Genomic DNA, 18,137 nt, shown 5'->3' on the forward strand with positions numbered 1-18,137 from the left:
TAGATGCATAACTATAGCATACATAAGTATGCTGTAAATCATTATACAAATAAATCAGTATATTTAATCATAAACACAATATGAAAAAATACAGTAATTAGTGAATAGTGTTGCTCTACAAAAAAAGAGCAAAAGTAATAATTTTAGATATATGGTCCATAGAAAAAATCTCCAAACTAGTGAAAGTTTTCCATTGAAAAGTGAATTATTTGTCCCACAAGAACCTGTGATAAAGTGGACCATGGAAATGTGAAATGCGTAAAACCCAGGGGGAGCACTGTAATTGATGTACTTATTAAAAGATAAAATGGTAAATCAAACAAATTTAATATATACTGACGGTAAACTTGAAGGTGGAGAGACCAAATGAAGATGAGCAAAGTCATCCATGCTGTGTTAGAAAACATGTGGATGTCAAAGGGGACCCTCTACGACAGACCTGCAAAGAAACATGTTAAAGATTATCGTTTGTAATTTTCTTCGAAGGCGGCAACTCCGACTATGGATTAGGCCGAGAAGAATTTTATTTTTCATATATTCCTTACATTTTTTATTCATTTCCTATATATATACAGTGCTATATTTCACATCATGGAGAGCTCTGTTTACACAGCCTCAGTAAGTAAGATGCCAACATGAGTCAATTACAATACAGAGAGTGTCCAGTTAACAGCGTTTCAGTTGTATGGTGCTTGGATAATGAAGACATTAACAAATTTTCAGTGCCACTAAGTGTTTAAATACCATCTATTCAGTTGACAGTGATTTTTGGTTACCAGTGCTCGGGCAATAACCAAATCCCCGAACATCAACCGACTGTACTGTCTTAACCAAAAGTTCTATGGTAATTCTTACCTACTGTCTAAATGAGATAAGAAGCAGGTTGTATTAACTATAACTTCCTGCTACACAAGCATACAAAGTCAATTATGTAATTAGTATACAATCTCAATCAATCAATATTTTGTTATATGATCATAATATTACACTAAACCAACAGGACTTAAATGAGCAAAACCTACACATTTCTTCCAGCTCTATGCAACTACTTTATAATCAATTGTGTCCTGCAACAGTCATTACAATATTGCAACATGATATAATCACTTCTCCTTATAGCCTGCTGCTGTGAACTGGACTTTAAAAACCAACAGTTTAACAATTTTCAATTTTCGTATTTATATCCTTCTGGACCTGATTTCTGTAACCACCAAAGGTGAAAATAAATTGTATGCAACCTGTTTTTTGTTATCACTTTTAATGTTTTTTTACTATTATTCTCAAAATTATCACTGTCATTACCTTTACTATGAATTCTATTTTTCCACTTCTTCAGCAACAATGTGGATATTGCCTAGTATAATTGTTTTATTATTTTATCTCATGTATCCAGATTGTGTGCATGTTACTGTCTCTAGTTTGTATATTCCATGTAGTATATATGGCCCTGAATTCAAATAAAAATTTTATTTCTATAATAAAATTAAGTTTCATATACTATACTTACTAATCAATTACTTAAGCTTCCATAAGACTGGTGGGCACTGCAGGTACAAAGTACCCCCGGGCTCACTAAAACTTGATACCTTAAGTCAAGGCAAATAGAGAGAGGAGAGAAAGAATACCTCTGATGCTTCTTCACCTAATAATGGCCCAAGGGTACTGCAATTTTCACACTGTTTCACCTTCTTTTAAGTAGCGAGACGCAAAGATGCACCTCTAAAAGGTTGACTGAAGAATGGATGAAAGAGATTTATTGTGCTTGACTTAGGGCTCTAAGAAAATAACCCTTTCCTCTTCCTCCGAGCCCAGGATTTCAATTAAACTTTTAATATGGAAGGAACACAGCCAGAGCTTGGATAGATCCTAATTCTTGGCTAGAAAACATAGGGTAAAAGAGAACACTGCATCTTCTTGGGAAAAGCCTATTGTTTTCGTCAATAGCTTGCAGTTCACTTACAAGCTTGGCGGTCGCCAAAGCTACAAGGAAGAGTGTCTTCCCAGTGAGATTCTTAAGGAAGAGGAATGAAGGGTTCGAAAGGAGGACCTGTGAGCCACTTTAGCATAACATCTAGGTTTCAAAAAATCAGAATGGCCTTTTGCTTTGAATTACTTGATGAGGTCATTAAGATCCTGGTTTGATGACAGATCCACACTTCTGTGCTTAAAAAGTAAAAACTGTGGTAAACATCACTTGGCGTCCTTTAATAGTGGAGGAGGACAGACCTCTAGAGGTCCTCAGATAGAGGAGGAAGTCTGCTAATTGGGTCAAAGATGTCTCAGAAGACGAGACGTTATGACTGAGGCAACATTAACAAAAAAAAACTGTTCACTTGGATTGGTAGAAGTCGCAAGAAGATTGTCGTCTGCACATTGCAATAACTTCCACAACTGCTCTTCAAAACCTTTTGCTCTGACGAGCACTTGAACTTTGTTCCTCAAAGGTATGTGAAGTTATTGACCAGAAGGCAGTTATCGGTAAAGAAATAATGAAAATGGCTGACCTTAGAAACCTGTACATAGAACAGTTATCAAAGATACCTTTTGCAAATCCTAACAACAAAAATTAAAAATAAGATTGGAAAAACATGAAGTATATTCAGAAAAATTTAGTATAGTACTGTTTCCCTTGATAGAAAGGGTGGGAAGTGACAATCTGCTTACACAGGTCTAGCTAAGGTCAAATTGGTGATACAACCCTTCAATTATGTGAGATAATCAAAGATGCTTATTTTGAAAGCCAGTGACATGCCTTGGCCACCCACTGCTGCATATCTACAAGTAACAGAAAATCCAGTACATAACTGATAGTTTGCACAAGACGAAGTGGCTCCCTCCATGGCGTAATCTCTAGTAAGAATTACAGTAGGGATATGTAGTACTGTCATAAGGCACTGGCCGAGGGTCTTGAAAGGAAGATGCTCAGAAAGTTTCTTGTGCTTAATATTGAAGGCATATTGTCATTACTGAACCTGCCAGATGAATTGATATAAAAAATGGCCAACCTACTTGCTGACAGAAACAAGGAAAACCTTGATGAACTTTATCTGATGCTGCATTGCAGAAAAACATGGCTGAGTATACATTGAATTCCATCTTTAGGTCAGAAAGGGCACCCTTGGAAAGACCACAACATTTTGGCCAGCTTACATAGATCACGTTTGTTCATGCTTTCCCTCCTCTAGACAGTGACAATGAATGACTTTGGAGTGTGTCTGAGAATGATGGCAGATTTATTCTTCAGCTTTTGACTGCCAAAATGATGCCCGTTACCTGACCTCCTTCTTCATATATTTGCACTTTATAAGCAGGAATATAGATGGGTCAGGATTATGGATGGGTCAATCTAATGAGAAATGAAACCAGTAATTCCTAAAGAATCCCTCTATAGCAACTATGTCTCAGTATTTGCTCAGTAATTTTATATGTTCTTCCCTAGCATACTTATCCTCTATCTCCTCTTTATGATCATATATTTTGATTTTACTTATGCCTGATTCATATGCTGAAATTACACTTTCTCCATTGATCAGTGCTCCATGACTTGAATAGGTACAGCATAAGTTTCAGCCAGTGTTACCTTTGTTCCTTCTGTCAGGGTTAGCTTACCTCCTCTATTATGTGTCACTTTCACCACTATATTATTGATTACTTCCCTTCAAATATAAGACTCAGGTTACATTCTGTCCACATACTGTCTTTTGATTTGAGTCTCAGACCTCTTCCCAATTTCAAACATCTCTCTTGATTAACCTCAAAACATATGGCAATTTATTAGAAACTCTTATGGATCACATGATAATGCTCTCCTGATTTTTCACTCTTCAGGATGCCCTTTAATATAGGTTGTTGTTGGGTCTTATTCACTCTATTTATTCTACAGATGGGAATATGATATTGTTAAACTACAATAAAGTTTTGTACATACTTACCTGGCAGATATATACGATTAATGGCCCACCCAGCCTCCCCTCAGGAGACAGGTGGAAGAGAAAAATCTGACAAGCAAACGGGAGTGGTTCGTACATCCGCCACCCAGCGGCGGGTAAGGTAGACCACCTGACCTACCTGTCGTGTGTGCTGCGAGATTTGAAATTCTGTCGGGAACGTCGGAGACTATAGCTAAGTATATATCTGCCAGGTAAGTATGTACAAAACTTTATTGTAGTTTAAAAATATCATTTTTGTACATGAACTTCCCTGACAGATATATACTTAGCTGATTGGCACCCTTGGTGGAGGGTAAGAGACAGCTAAATAATACAGGTAAGACGGGAAACAACTAATGTAGGATATAAAAACCTTGGTTCTCACCTTTTCAGGATGAAGACTTCATAGATACTGTCTCTGAGTCTGCATTGCCTGGAGAGCTACAGCTAGGACGTGACCTGATGCTGAAAGACTCTCGGATCTACCACTGGGATATGTGATCCCCTATTGTGGTAGAATCCAAGTCGGATGCTGTTAGAGGGACCTTGTCCGCTTACCTAACAGATCCTTACCACTACCTCTGCAAGGAGCCAAAACCCACCAGACCACCTAACCAAAATACAAAGGGTTAATATTACGACAAAAAGAGGTGCCTCCTGCAACCTCTTTCAGACAACCAAAAAACACCAATATAAAATATAGGGTAACATATAAAAAATTTACACAGGATAAGTTTCAGCTCCCTGCCCCAGCACCGAATCCGCCGATACGAAAGGACCCAAGGCGAAGCATTTATCATATGTGATTTTTACATCACGTAGGTAGTGGTTTGCGAAAACCGATTGGCATCTCCAAAAAGTCGCCTCCATCAAGTTCTGCACAGACGTATTTTTTCTGAATGCAAGCGAAGTTGCGATGGCTCTCACCTCGTGAGCTTTCACTTTCAGTATTCTAAAATGTTCTTCCTTACAGGCAACATGTGCCTCTGTAATAAGGCTTCTCAGAAAAAAGGAAAGAGCATTCTTCGACATGGGCCGAGTGGGGTCCTTTACGGAGCACCAAAGCACATCTTGATTAGCCTTAAGTTTGTTCCTTCCTTTAAGAAAATACTTCATTAATTCTCCATAGGGCAAAGAGTTCTTTCAGGCTCTTTCCCCTACTAGAAACATAAAACTACGAACTTCAAAGCTCCTGGGCCAAGGGCGTGATGGGTTTTCATTCTTTGCAAGGAAACTTGGAAGAAACGAACACACCATAGAATCTTCCTTAAACCCTACATTGCCCTCAATAGCTTGGAGCTCACTCACTCTCTTAGCTGTAGCTAGGGCCAAAAGGAAGATAGCCTTCTTCGTCAGATCCTTGAAAGAGGCTAAGCCAGGAGGTTCGAATCTAGACGATCCAAGGAATTGTAGAACTACGTCTAGATTCCAGTTCGGTACTACATGAGGACGCTTAATGGTTTCAAATGATCTAATAAGATCATGCAGGTCCTTATCATCGGATATATTTAAGCCTCTATGCCGAAATACCGCCGCCAACATACTGCGGTATCCCTTAATAGTTGACACAACCAGATGACATTCTTCTTTGAGGAAAATAAGGAAATCCGCAATTTGGGTCACAGAGGTACTGGAAGAGGAAATGTTCTTCCTCTTGCACCAACGTCTGAAGACATCCCACTTTGACTGGTATACACGCAAGGTGGAAGGTCTCCTCGCTCTTGCGATTGCTTTAGCAGCTGTTGCTGAAAAGCCTTTCGCTCTGACCAAACTTTGGACAGTCTGAAGCCAGTCAGACTGAGAGCGAGGAGATTTTTGTGGTACCTGTCGAAGTGGGGTTGTCTGAGTAGATCGCTCCTTAGCGGGAGCGATCTTGGAAGGGTCCACCAACCATTCCAGTACCTCTGTGAACCATTCTTGGGCCGGCCAAAAGGGAGCGATTAAGGTCATTCTCGTTTGAATCGGACTCTACGAACTTCTTGATGGTTAGCCCCAGGATCTTGAAGGGGGAAACGCGTAGATGTCGAGTCCGCTCCAGTCTAGAAGAAGAGCATCTATTGCTAATGCCTCTGGATCCGATATCGGAGAGCAGTAAGGATCCAGCCTCTTGTTCTTTGACGTGGCAAAGAGGTCTATGTGTGGCCTGCCCCATAACTTCCACAGGCCCTGGCATACATCCAGATGAAGGGTCCACTCTGTGGGAAGGACCTGATCTTTCCTGCTGAGGAGATCTGCTCTTACATTCCTTTCTCCCTGCACGAACCTGGTGAGAAGCTTGATTCCTCTTTCTTTCTGCCCACAGAAGAAGGTCTCTTGCTGTCTCGTACAGGGAGAAGGAATGCGTCCCCCCCTGATTCCTGATATATGCCAGAGCTGTAGTGTTGTCCGCGTTGACCTGCACTACCGATCTTCTGACTTTGGGCTCGAAAGCCTTCAGAGCCAACCACACAGCCATCAACTCCTTTCTGTTGATGTGCCAGGCTACCTGGTCCCCCACCCAGGTACCTGACACTTCGCTGGTTCCCAGAGTTGCCCCCCACCCCGTGTCCGACGCGTCGGAGAACAACACCAGGTTGGGGGTCTGGGATTGAAGAGACAGTCCCTTCGCAAAGAGGTTGGGATCTGTCCACCATAAGAGATGTTTCTCGACGTCCTGGGATAACGACAGGGGTTTGAGAACGTCAAATACTGAGAAACGACGACTCCAATTCCGATGAAGAAAGAATTGGAAGCGGTCTCAGGTGCAACCTTCCTAGGGAACGAATTGCTCCAGTGAGGAAAGCGTCCCCAGCAGACTCATCCACTCCCTCACTGTGCATACTTCTTTCCCTAAGAAGGTTGTTATACTTTCTCGAATCCTCGGGCTATCCTTTCCTGAGAGGGAAAAGCCCGAAAACTCAGAGAGTTCATCTGTATCCCGAGATACACACACTCTTGCTCGAAGAATTATTGTACGACTTCTTGAAATTGACGAGAAGTTCCCCGCCTTCGTCAATTCTAGAGTTTACTTGTAAGTCTTCAACACGATCTTCTGAATTGGCCCTTATTAGCCAATCGTCGAGGTACATGGATATCCTCACCCCTTTCAAATGAAGCCATTGAGCCACATTCCTCAAAATCCCCGTGAACACTTGAGGGGCCGTCGAGAGGCCGAAACACAGAGCCCTGAACTGAAAAAAATTTTTAAAAATTTTTTCTCCCCATCATGAATCTGAGAAACTTCCTCGAGGAAGGATGGATCGGTACGTGGAAGTAAGCGTCCTGTAAATCCAAGGAAACCATCCAGTCCCCTGGATGAAGTGCTGCCAGCACTGATGAAGGCGTTTCCATCGTGAACTTCTTCTTTTCTACGAAGAAGTTCAGGCGCTTACGTCCAACACGGTCTCCATCCCCCTGAGGACTTCGGAACTAGGAAAAGGCGGTTGTAGAAGCCCGATGAATGATGGTCTGTCACTAGTTCGATAGCCCCCTTCTCCAGCATCTGATCTACTGCTAGATGGAGAGCTTGATTCATGATGGGGTCTCTGTACCTGGCCGTCAGTTCCCTTGGGATGGTCGTCAAGGGAGGTCTTTCGACGAAGGGATGAGGTAACCTCTCCTCAAAATAGAAAGGGTCCATGGATCCGCCCCTTTTTGGGCCCAGACTTCTGCAAACTCTAAGTCTCTGGCGCCCACCGTTGTTTGAAGGACTTGCGCAAGTTATTTGGGGGGGCTTTAACAGATTTTGGCGAAAGTCTTACCCCTTTTCTTGAAGGTCTACGACCTCTAAACGTAGAGGTTCTTGATGAAGACGCCCCTCGAAAGGGTTCTCGAACACTTGCCTTTTCCTTCTTAGCCTTGGTAGGGAAGGAAGGGCGAGGTTTTCTTGCCGACTGTGCCAAAGATCCTGGGTGGCTTTAGCCGAAAGTGATCTCGAAATGTCCTGCACTAGATGTTTAGGGAACAACTGAGCAGACAGAGGAGCAAACAGCAAAGAAGACCTCTGGGCATGGGAGACAGACTTCGTTAAGAAGGAACAATAAACAGACTCTTCTTCACGATCCCCGGCCCCATACAGGGATTGCGATTTCACTCGCTCCGTCTCTTACTGACTTGTCCATACAAGACAAAACACACATGAGATCTTCTGGCGAAAATGCTCTGGCACTTCAATTTTCTTGGCTAGGACCCCCAACGACCAATCAGGAAGAATACTTCTAGCACTCTAAACATGCCTTTTAGCATGTGATCCAATTCATTCATTGCCCAAGTCGTCTTAGCAGAGTTAAGGGCAGTTCTCCTTGTCGAATCTACCAGCGCCGAAAAATCCGAATCAGCCGAAGACTGTAGAACCCATCCTAAGGACTCTCCTGTTTCGTACCAGAAACCAGCGCGTCCTGATAACTTCGAAGGAGGAAAAGCGAACATCGTTTTCCCCGCTTCTTCTTTGGAAGCCATCCAGGAACCAAAACTCCTCAGTGCCTTCTTCATTGAAAGAGTTGGCTTCATCCTCACACAAGAAGAACTCTTCGCTGTCTTCGCCGTTGAAAAAAGTGAGTGAGGAGAAGGAGGAGCCGTAGGAGTAAGGGAATCCCCAAAAACTTGCAAAAGTAGCTCTGTAAGCTTCTTGTAAGAAGACACAGCAGCAGAAGTGTTCGGTTCCTCATCCGAACCTTCTAGGACGTCTTGTCGAGGCGAGCGCGGAAGATCCTTTGGTGACGAAGGGATCCTAGTAGGAGTTGAGCGAGAGGTTGGAGAACGCCCTCTCTTAGAAGAGTTCACATCCACTGGAGAACGATGAGAAGATCTGGGTTGTCTACGATGAGACTCCCTCTTCGAGGTAGACGGAATCTCAGCCGAAGGAGAGGTAGGGCTCCTACTCCGAGAATCCTCGGAAACATCCACAGGGCGCTTACGAGGAGGCGAGCGCCTACTAGTAGACTCTTTGCGCCTATCCTGAGGCGAGCGGCTGCCAGGAGAAGAGCGCCTATCGGGAGCAGAGCGCCTATCGGGAGAAGAGCGCTTGCGCGGCTCTCCATACCTGTCCAGTTGAGTACGATCAACGGAAGTTCGACTGGAAGGCGAAATGTGCCTACTAGGAGAAGGCTGCTTGCGAGACTCTTGACGTCTAACAAGAGGGTAACATTCAGGAGAAGGGCGCTTCAAAGCTAACGAGCGCCTACCTGGAGAAGGGCGCTTCCGAGATTCCTGGTGCCTACCAAGAGACAAACGGTCAGGAGTAGTGCGCCTAGAAGCGGGAGAGCGCCTACACGGAGAAGGGCGCTTGAAAGACTCTTGTTGTCTGCCCCGAGGAGAATAATCAGGAGTATGACGCCTTAAAAGAGACGAGCGCCTACTAGGAGATCGATGTACAGTAGGCTCTTGGCGCCTACCTTGCGGGGAGCGGCTAACAGCAGGCCGTCTATCATGCACACGACTCCTACCAGACTCTTGACGCCTGTCAGGAGAGAAGTCACGATCCGACACTCGAGGAGAGTGACATCTGGAAGAAGAACGCCTACTTGTATAAGGGCGCCTTCTAGGATCTTGAGGCTGCTGAGGAGAAGTCTCACGCGAGGGAGTTGAAGAAATAGCGTGATGAGCAGGTGCAGTGCGCTTACCGGAAGCGGGAATCCAATCTGGAGAAAAAACTTCTTTCTCCATAGAGCGTCCTACCGATGTTTGGGGCGCCTTTGCAAGTTCGAAAGAGAGCCAGGAAGAGCGAGGGCGCTCGACGGTTAGCCCAGCCCTACCTTTTCATACGAAACCTTCCCCATATTGAAGGAGAACGCCTAAAAAGAGGAGAACGATCCTCTGAAGAGCGGCGCCTAGATCTCTTGATCGGAAGAGAAACGTCCTTCTTCCTACCGATGATCTAACTGCTAGAGAGTCTGCTAGCGCCATGATCTGAGCTTGAAGTCCCGCGAGTACTCTCGTAGGAGAATCTTGTTGTTCTTCCTCGGAAGCAGGCGCCGAGCGAGGAGCGTGAGAAGAAGAACGATTACAGGATTTCTTGGGTTTCTTCGCCTCCACCGACGATTCTTCCGGGAAAACCTCCGGACTAGAAGCCAAAGGACTGCAGGGAGCCTTCCAAGCCCTCTTCAACGGGCGCGACGCATCCGGGGAGTTCCAACCTCTCTTCGGAGAGGGAGAAGACGAAGAGGAGAAGCATTGGCGTAGGAGCTCCTTCTTGTAGCGATCCGAGGCAGCCTGGGAGCGTACTTCAGGATCTGCCGAGGGGACGCCTGACCGTGGGGGTTGGGGGTCCCTAGCCCTAGCCCTCTTGCGGCTTTCGACTTTCCTACTCCACTGGAACTGGGAGTCTGGAAGAGGTCTAGGCCTAGAGGCACTAAGGAGCCGGTCAGACGCACCCTCCACAACACTGGGGACACTGCACTGATCACTAACACTCTCCTTACCTTCCAACTGACGAATCTTCTGATCCATAGAAAGAATCGTGGCTCTCAGAGCTGCCGCCTCCGAAGGCGAATCTTCGGCTTCGGTGCGGGGAGCAGGGGCTGCAACTTGGGAAGAAGGTTCTAATTCTACGTTAGTATTAGGATCCACATCCAACTCACTCATTCTAGATCTACTAGAACTTCTAGAGGAAGCCTTACGCACTCTATCACGTTCCAACTTCCTAACATAAGAAGAGAGAGCCTTATATTCTTCTTCATTCAATCCCTTACATTCACTACAAGGGTTAGCAAAAGAACATTCATTCCCCCTGCATTTCATGCAAACCGTGTGAGGGTCTACCGAAGCTTTCGGCAACCTCACCTTACATCCTTCATTCATGCAAACCCTAAACAAAACCGAAGTTTTAACTACTGAATCTAGGTCAGACATCGTTAGAAAATCAAGAAAACTCAAAATCAAACCGGTCGGGGCACAATCAGCGTATGCCAAGCCAAACAAAGCGAATACGTCACCAAAAGAAGTCCAAATTAACTCCAGCAAGCGAGAATCGAAAACTATCGAGAGGACCGAGAACAGTTGTTATCGTTCCCGTGACAGAGAAAAATCTGACAAGCAAACGGGAGTGGTTCGTACATCCGCCACCCAGCGGCGGGTAAGGTAGACCACCTGACCTACCTGTCGTGTGTGCCGCGAGATTTGAAATTCTGTCGGGAACGTCGGAGACTATAGCTAAGTATATATCTGTCAGGGAAGTTCATGTACAAAATTTGAAGTCAGACAACCCTTCCTTATAATCAGTTGTTCTCTAAGCGAGTCCTTGGAATTCCATCCCAATCCATAGTTGGATAACCATTCTTTGAGTGAACATTTTCCTATTTGAAATGGAAAATCAATTTGTTCCAGCATTCTCATGTTATTTCCACAATATCTGTGATCTGCCACAGGCTTTAAATTTGTGAGAAAAATATTCTTTGTAAACTTTACTAAGCAACATTCTTTGGCGATCCTGTGTCAAAGAATGCTGTTGTGGGTTTACTGTAGCCAACATAAGAGGAAACATGAGCCTATGATTAGATCCCTCTTCTACAAATGTGCATTTTATTAAGATTGATTATTTGAAGGCTTATCTTTGAAAGTTTTGATACTTCTTTCTCCTCTTCAAATAGGTAGGCATAGTCATTGGCATGGCCTGGGGAAAATTCACTGAATGATCACCCAAAGAGTAGTTAATTGTCTGGTCTTGATTGAATACCAGGTTCAATGCAGTGCTTGATTTCATATTCTTGTTCCTTTGGGGATAAGGAGACTGTCAACCATTTCTCTTTCTTTTTTGTGATAATGATGTGTCTCATTCTAACCTTGCAATCCCATACACTGTGTCCCATTTCTGTGATAGGTACAGAGTGCTGAAGCATGGCATTCACTTGCATTGTGTCAGCATTTCTGGCAGTTTAAACACAGATAGTGCCAGAACATTTTCCCTGCTGCTGAGATGTGCTGGCATCTCTGTACTGACTCCTGGTGGGTGTCCTAGATTGGGTTTGTCTCTTACCTACCTTTCTTGACCTATGGTAGACAGTGGTTTACATTTGTCTATTCCTTATCTGTTTCTTCCTACAATCCTCTTCCTTACTTCATTCTCTACATCAAGGACATCATCCACCATCGCTCCATACATAAGTCATCTTTTCTAACACATTAGGGGGTAGTGAGTCTCCCTAGCAGATGGCAAGGAAGACGAGAGTGATCTTGAATTCATTGCACATAAACTTTATTGGTGCAGTATGCATGCCATATATGAAGTCTATCTCGCACAGTTCAAATGCTATGTCCACGGTTGAATTCCTAGTTAATCTCTTAACTATGTCCTATGTTAAATTCCTGTTTAACCTCTGAACTATGTCCAATGTTGAATTCCTAGTTGACCTTTGAGCTACGTCCAATATTAAATTCCTAGTTAACCTCTAAGCTATCCCATGTTAAATTCGTAGCTAACCTATGAGCCTAAATTCCTATTTAACCTCTGAACTGTGTCCGATGTTCAATTCCTAGTTGACCTTTGAGCTATGTCCTATATCAAATCCCTAGTTAATCTGTGAGTTATGCCCAATGTTAAATCCCTACTTAACCCTTAAACGCCGATTGGACGTATTATACGTCGACATAAATTGTCTGTTGGGTGCCGATTGGATGTATGGTACGTCAATAAAATTTTTTTTAAAAATTAGCGAAAAAATACTTATAGGCCTACCGGGCAAAAACTTTTGAATCACGCGTTTTGGGGGATGCTGGGAGCTCACGGATCAAGGCGTTCTTTTGTTTACAATCGTTATGCAGGCGCGCAAGAATGAATTTCTTTTTTATCGCACTAAAAAGTATCAGTGACACATCTCAGAAATTATTTTGTCACTTTGACATTACTTTTGCACCATTTTAAATTAGCCGTTACATGGGAGTATTTTATATGAAAATGTGCACAATTTCATGTAGAATACAACAACAAAAAATACTCATGATTGTAGCTTTTATCAGTTTTGAAATATTTTCATATAAATAACAATAAGTGCCAAAATTTCCATCTTCGGTCAACTTTGACTACCGAATTGGTCGAAAAACGCAATTGTAAGCTAAAATTCTTATGTTCTAGTAATATTCAATCATTTTACTTTATTTTGCAACAAATTGGAAGTCTCTAGTACAATATTTCGATTTATGGTGAATTTATGAAAAAAGCTTTTTCTTTACGTCCGCGCGGTAACTCTTCCGAAAAAATCAAAATTTTTTTCATCCGATTGGCGTAATGTTTGCACCATTTTAAATTAGCCGTTATATAAAGTTTTATACATGGAAATGTGCGCAATTTCATGTACAATACAACTAAGAACAACCCATGGTTGTAGCTTTTATCAGTTTTGAAATATTTTCATATAAATAACAATAAGTGCCAAAATTTCCACCTTCGGTCAACTTTGACTACCGAAATGGTCGAAAAACGCAACTGAAAGCTAAAACTCTTATAAATATTCTAGTAATATTCAATCATTTACCTTCATTTTGCAACAAATTGGAAGTCTCTAGCACAATATTTCGATTTATGGTGAATTTATGGAAAAAAAAAAATTTTTTCCTTACATCGGCGTGGTAACTTCCGAAAAAAATCAGAAATTTTTTCGTCCGATTGTCGTAATGTTTGCACCATTTTAAATTAGCCGTTACATAAAGTTTTATATATGAAAATGGTTGTAGCTTTTCTCATTTTTGAAATATTTGCATATAAATCACGATATAGAAAAAAAAACCATGTTCGGTCAACTTTGACTCTACCGAAATGGTCGAAAAATGCAATTGTAAGCTAAAACTCTTACAGTCTAGTAATATTCAGTCATTTACCTTCATTTTGAAACAAATTTGAAGTCTCTAGCACAATATTTAGATTTATGGTGAATTTAAAAAAAAAAACTTTTCTTCCCTCGGTGCGCGGATTCTCCGCCGCAAATCTCCGAAATGCTAAGTCGCATTCTCGTAATATTTGCTCTGTTTCATATTACGCGTTTCATACAGTTTTATACATGAAAATGTGCGCAATTTCATATAAAATACAAAAAAAAAATAATTGAAGGTTGTAGCATTTCTCATTTTTTAAATATTTGCTTAGAAAAAATATAAAAAAAATTCGACATTCGGTCAACTTTAACTCGTTCGAAATGGTCAAAAACTGCAATTGTAAGCTAAAACTCTTACAGTATAGTAATATTCAATCATTTATCTTCATTTTGAAACAAATTGGAAGTCTCTAGAACAATATTTAGATTTATGGTGAATTTTTGAAAAAAACATTTTTTTACATCCGCGCATTACGAATTCATGCATCAATTTGTGATAATATTTTCTCTGTGTTGCTTTGATCGTTTTACAATGTGTTGTATACCAAAATGATTGCAATTTAGGGTACAATATAACGAAAAAAAATTAACTCAGCTTTAACCCTTTTGCTCACAGTGCGATTTGAATACAATTATATATGAAATTTTGTTTTCGCGCTATCATATTTCGCATTATTTATATATGATAATGATATTTTTTCATTTCTGATGGTTGCATACTAAACTTCAGGCAATGACAAAAAAAAGGAGCCAAGAATGAACTGTTAATCTTGAAAACTAAGCGCGCTGTGATTTTTTGAAAAAAATATTTTTTCCGCTTCGGCGGTCACTCCGAGACCCCCCCGGCATACGGGAGACAATTTTTATTATACCACTTCGGCGTTAAAGGGTTAACATTTGAACTATGTCCAATGTTGAATTCCTAGTTAACCTCTAAGCTATGCCCAATATTAATTTCCCAGTAAATCTCTGAGCTCAGTCCAATGTTAAATTCTTAGTTAACATCTGAACTTTGTCCAATATTAAATTCCTATTTAACCTCGTGAGCTATGTCCAATGCTAAATTCTTAGTTAACCTCTTGAGTTATTCACAATATTAAATTCCTAGTTAACCTCTGAGCTATTTCCAATGTTAAATTCATGTTTAACCTCAGCTTTGTCCAATATTAAATTCCTATTTAACCTTGAGCTATGTCCAATGTTAAATTCCCACTTAACCTCTAAGCTATGTCCATTGTTAAACTTTTAGTTAACCTCTGAGCTATGTTCAACTTTAAATTCTCAGTTGACCCCTGAGCTATGTCCAATGTTAAATTCCTGTTTAACCTCTGAACTATGTCCAATGTTGAATTCCTATCTAATCTCAGCTTTATCCAATGTTGAATTCTTATTTAACCTCTGAGCTATGCCCAATGTTAAATTCCCAGTTAACCTCTCAGCTAAGTCCAATATTAAATTCTCAGTTAACCTCTGAGCTATGTCCAATGTTAAATTCCTAGTTAACCTCTGAGCTATGCCCAATGTTAAATTCCTATTTAACCTCTCAGCAATGTCCAATGTTAAATTCCCAGTTAACCTCTGAGCTTTGTCCAATGTTAAAATGATATTGTTATGTTACAATAAAGTTTCATACATACTTACCTGGCAGATATATACATAGCTAAGACTCCGTCGTCCCCGACAGAAATTCAAATTTCGCGCCACTCGCTACAGGTAGGTCAGGTGATCTACCGGCCTGCCCTGGGTGGCAGGACTAGGAACCATCCCCGTTTTCTATCATATTTTCTCTCTTCCACCTGTCTCCTGCGGGGAGGCTGGGTGGGCCTTTAATTGTATATATCTGCCAGGTAAGTATGTATGAAACTTTATTGTAACATAACAATATCATTTTCATACAATCAACTTACCTGTCAGATATATACATAGCTGATTGGCACCCTTCGGTGGAGGGTAAGAGACAGCTTCTATATGGAATAGACAGGTAAACAACATATGTTGTAGGTATAAATAAAACCTTGGTTCCTACCTGATAGGTGGTAGACTTCGTGGGTGTTTGCCCAGTAGTCTGCATCACCTCAAGAAACTTTAGCGAGATATATGATCTATGGCCAAGAGTTCTTGTGGGTCTGCCGATGGGGTCTTATCCGCTTACTCGGCAGAGCCTAAAAGGACTTTGTCAATGGGTGCTGATCCACTTATATGACAATACACCTTATGAAGGAGCACACAACCAATCCCGACCACCTGATCCTAACCATATGTTAGAACTAAGGAGGTTGTTACGAGTTAATCCCGAACTCGTCACAACAACCGTAACTCAAAACCACTACCGCACACATACATAATTTTCCAAAAAAAAATTATACTCAACTAATTGGATATGACAAGAATTCTCTTACTGAACAACATAGACGGCCGCCCGTGCGAGCCAAGTCCTCCATTGTTCGAAGAGACTCTCGACCATATCCAAAAAAGAAGAACAGTATATACATTTAAGGATTGGTGTCGGCTCCCGTACCCAGAATCGTATCCGCCGATTACGAAAGGACCTAGAGAAAAACACCTTCTCATATGTCACAGCGCACGTCTTTCAAGTAATGAGATGCAAATACTGAGTTGCATCTCCAAAATGTCGTATCTATGATGTTTTTAAGCGACATATTCTTATGAAACGAGAGAGACGTCGCTATAGCTCTCACTTCATGAGCTTTTACTCTCAACAATTGTAACTGTTCGTCAGGACAGGCCTTATGAGCGTCTGTAATGACGTTTCTTACAAAGAATGCCAGCGCATTCTTGGACATCAGTCTTGTGGGGTCTTTTTACCCGCGCACCAAAGACCTTGTCTAGAACCTCCCATCTGATGCTTTCTCTGAAGGTAGAACTTCAGAGCTCTAACAGGGCATAGAGACCTCTCTGCTTCTCTGCCTACGAGACTCGACAGTCCTTTGACTTCGAAAGACTTAGGCCAGGGATTCGTGGGATTCTCGTTTTTTCGAAAAAAACTAAAAACAGGTCTTAGCGAGCAAATAGCCGCAGTCTCCCTTGAATCCATCCTACTTTATCCTGCAGAGCATGCAATTCACTAATTCTCTTTGCCGTAGCTAAAGATAACAGGAATAGGCATTTTCTGGTCATGTCCCTAAACGATGCCAGATGAGGAGGTTCGAATCTTTCCGATGACAGATACTTGAGGACTACGTCTAGGTTCCAGTTCGGAGGTACTGGTTCCTTAGACTTTGAAGTCTCAAAAGACCTTATGAGATCGTGGAGATCTTTATTATTTGCCAGATCTAATCCTCTGTTCCTGAATACAGCCGAGAGCATACTTCTGTATCCCTTTATTGTGGATACGGCTAGATGAGATTTTTCTCTTAGGAATAGCAGGAAATCAGCAATTTCCGCTATAGAGGTAGTGGAGAGGACAAACTTCTTGGATCTACACCACCTTCTAAATACCTCCCACTTCGATTGGTATACTTTCGTAGTGGAGGTTCTGCGTGCTCTCGCGATCGCGCTTGCCACTTCGCGAGAAAAGCCTCTCGCTCTGACAAGTCTTTCGATAGTCGAAAGGCAGTCAGAGCGAGAGCGGGGAGGTTTTGATGGTACCTCTTGAAGTGTGGTTGTCTGAGAAGATCCGTCCTTCCTGGTAGGGATCTTGGAAAGTCTACGATCCACTCTACCATCCTCCGTGAACCATTCCTGGGCCGGCCAAAAGGGGGCTATTAACGTCATCCTCGTCTCCTTTGACGCCACAAACTTTTTCATTACTAACCCCAGGATTTTGAATGGGGGAAAAGCATAAACGTCTACTCGAGACCAGTTTAGCAGGAAGGCGTCTACCATAATTGCTCTTGGATCTTCCACGACCGAGCAAAACACTGGGAGCCTTTTTGAAATGAATGTTGCGAAGAGATCCACATGAGGAGTTCCCCACAGAGACCAGAGATCGAGACACACTTCCTCGTGTAGAGTCCATTCTGTATGAAGGACCTGGTTCCTCCTGCTGAGCCTGTCCGCCCTCACATTCCTTACTCCCTGTACGAACCTTGTCAGCAGGGAGATGTTCCTGTGAGACGTCCAAAGTAATAGGTTCTCTCGTGAGCTCGTAAAGGAAGCGAGGAGTGCGTCCCTCCCTGTTTCCGAATGTAGGCAAGTGCGGTGGTGTTGTCCACGTTTACTTGCACTACCTTGTTTGACACCAGAGGTTTCTAGGCTCTTCAAGGCCAGATGTACGGCGAAGAGCTCTTTGCAGTTTATGTGCCAAGACACCTGTGCTGGTTCCCAGGTGCCTGACACTTCCTCTGAGCCTAATGTCGCTCCCCAACCTGTCTCCGACGCGTCGGAGAACAACACTAGGTCTGGGTTTCTGTGTTCTTAGAGAGATCCCTTTGTTTCTCTTCCAGAGGTAGCAACCACCACTGTA

The 18,137-nt window shown here is 42.4% G+C and overlaps 1 protein-coding gene across 3 annotated transcripts in view; it reads right to left on the reverse strand.

Annotated features, from left to right (window-relative positions):
* Positions 1 to 18,137, reverse strand: part of LOC135217296 (uncharacterized) — a 317,399-nt gene that overhangs the window by 116,898 nt on the left and 182,364 nt on the right. For all 3 annotated transcript variants that reach the window (XM_064253051.1, XM_064253049.1, XM_064253050.1), the window contains exon 2: positions 341 to 439. In XM_064253051.1, the coding sequence (XP_064109121.1) occupies positions 341 to 390 (50 nt within the window). In that variant the 5' untranslated portion in view covers positions 391 to 439. The remainder of the gene's footprint in view (positions 1 to 340; positions 440 to 18,137) is intronic.

The sequence above is a fragment of the Macrobrachium nipponense genome, chromosome 7 (assembly GCF_015104395.2).
Source record: "Macrobrachium nipponense isolate FS-2020 chromosome 7, ASM1510439v2, whole genome shotgun sequence".
Lineage (NCBI taxonomy): Eukaryota > Metazoa > Arthropoda > Malacostraca > Decapoda > Palaemonidae > Macrobrachium > Macrobrachium nipponense.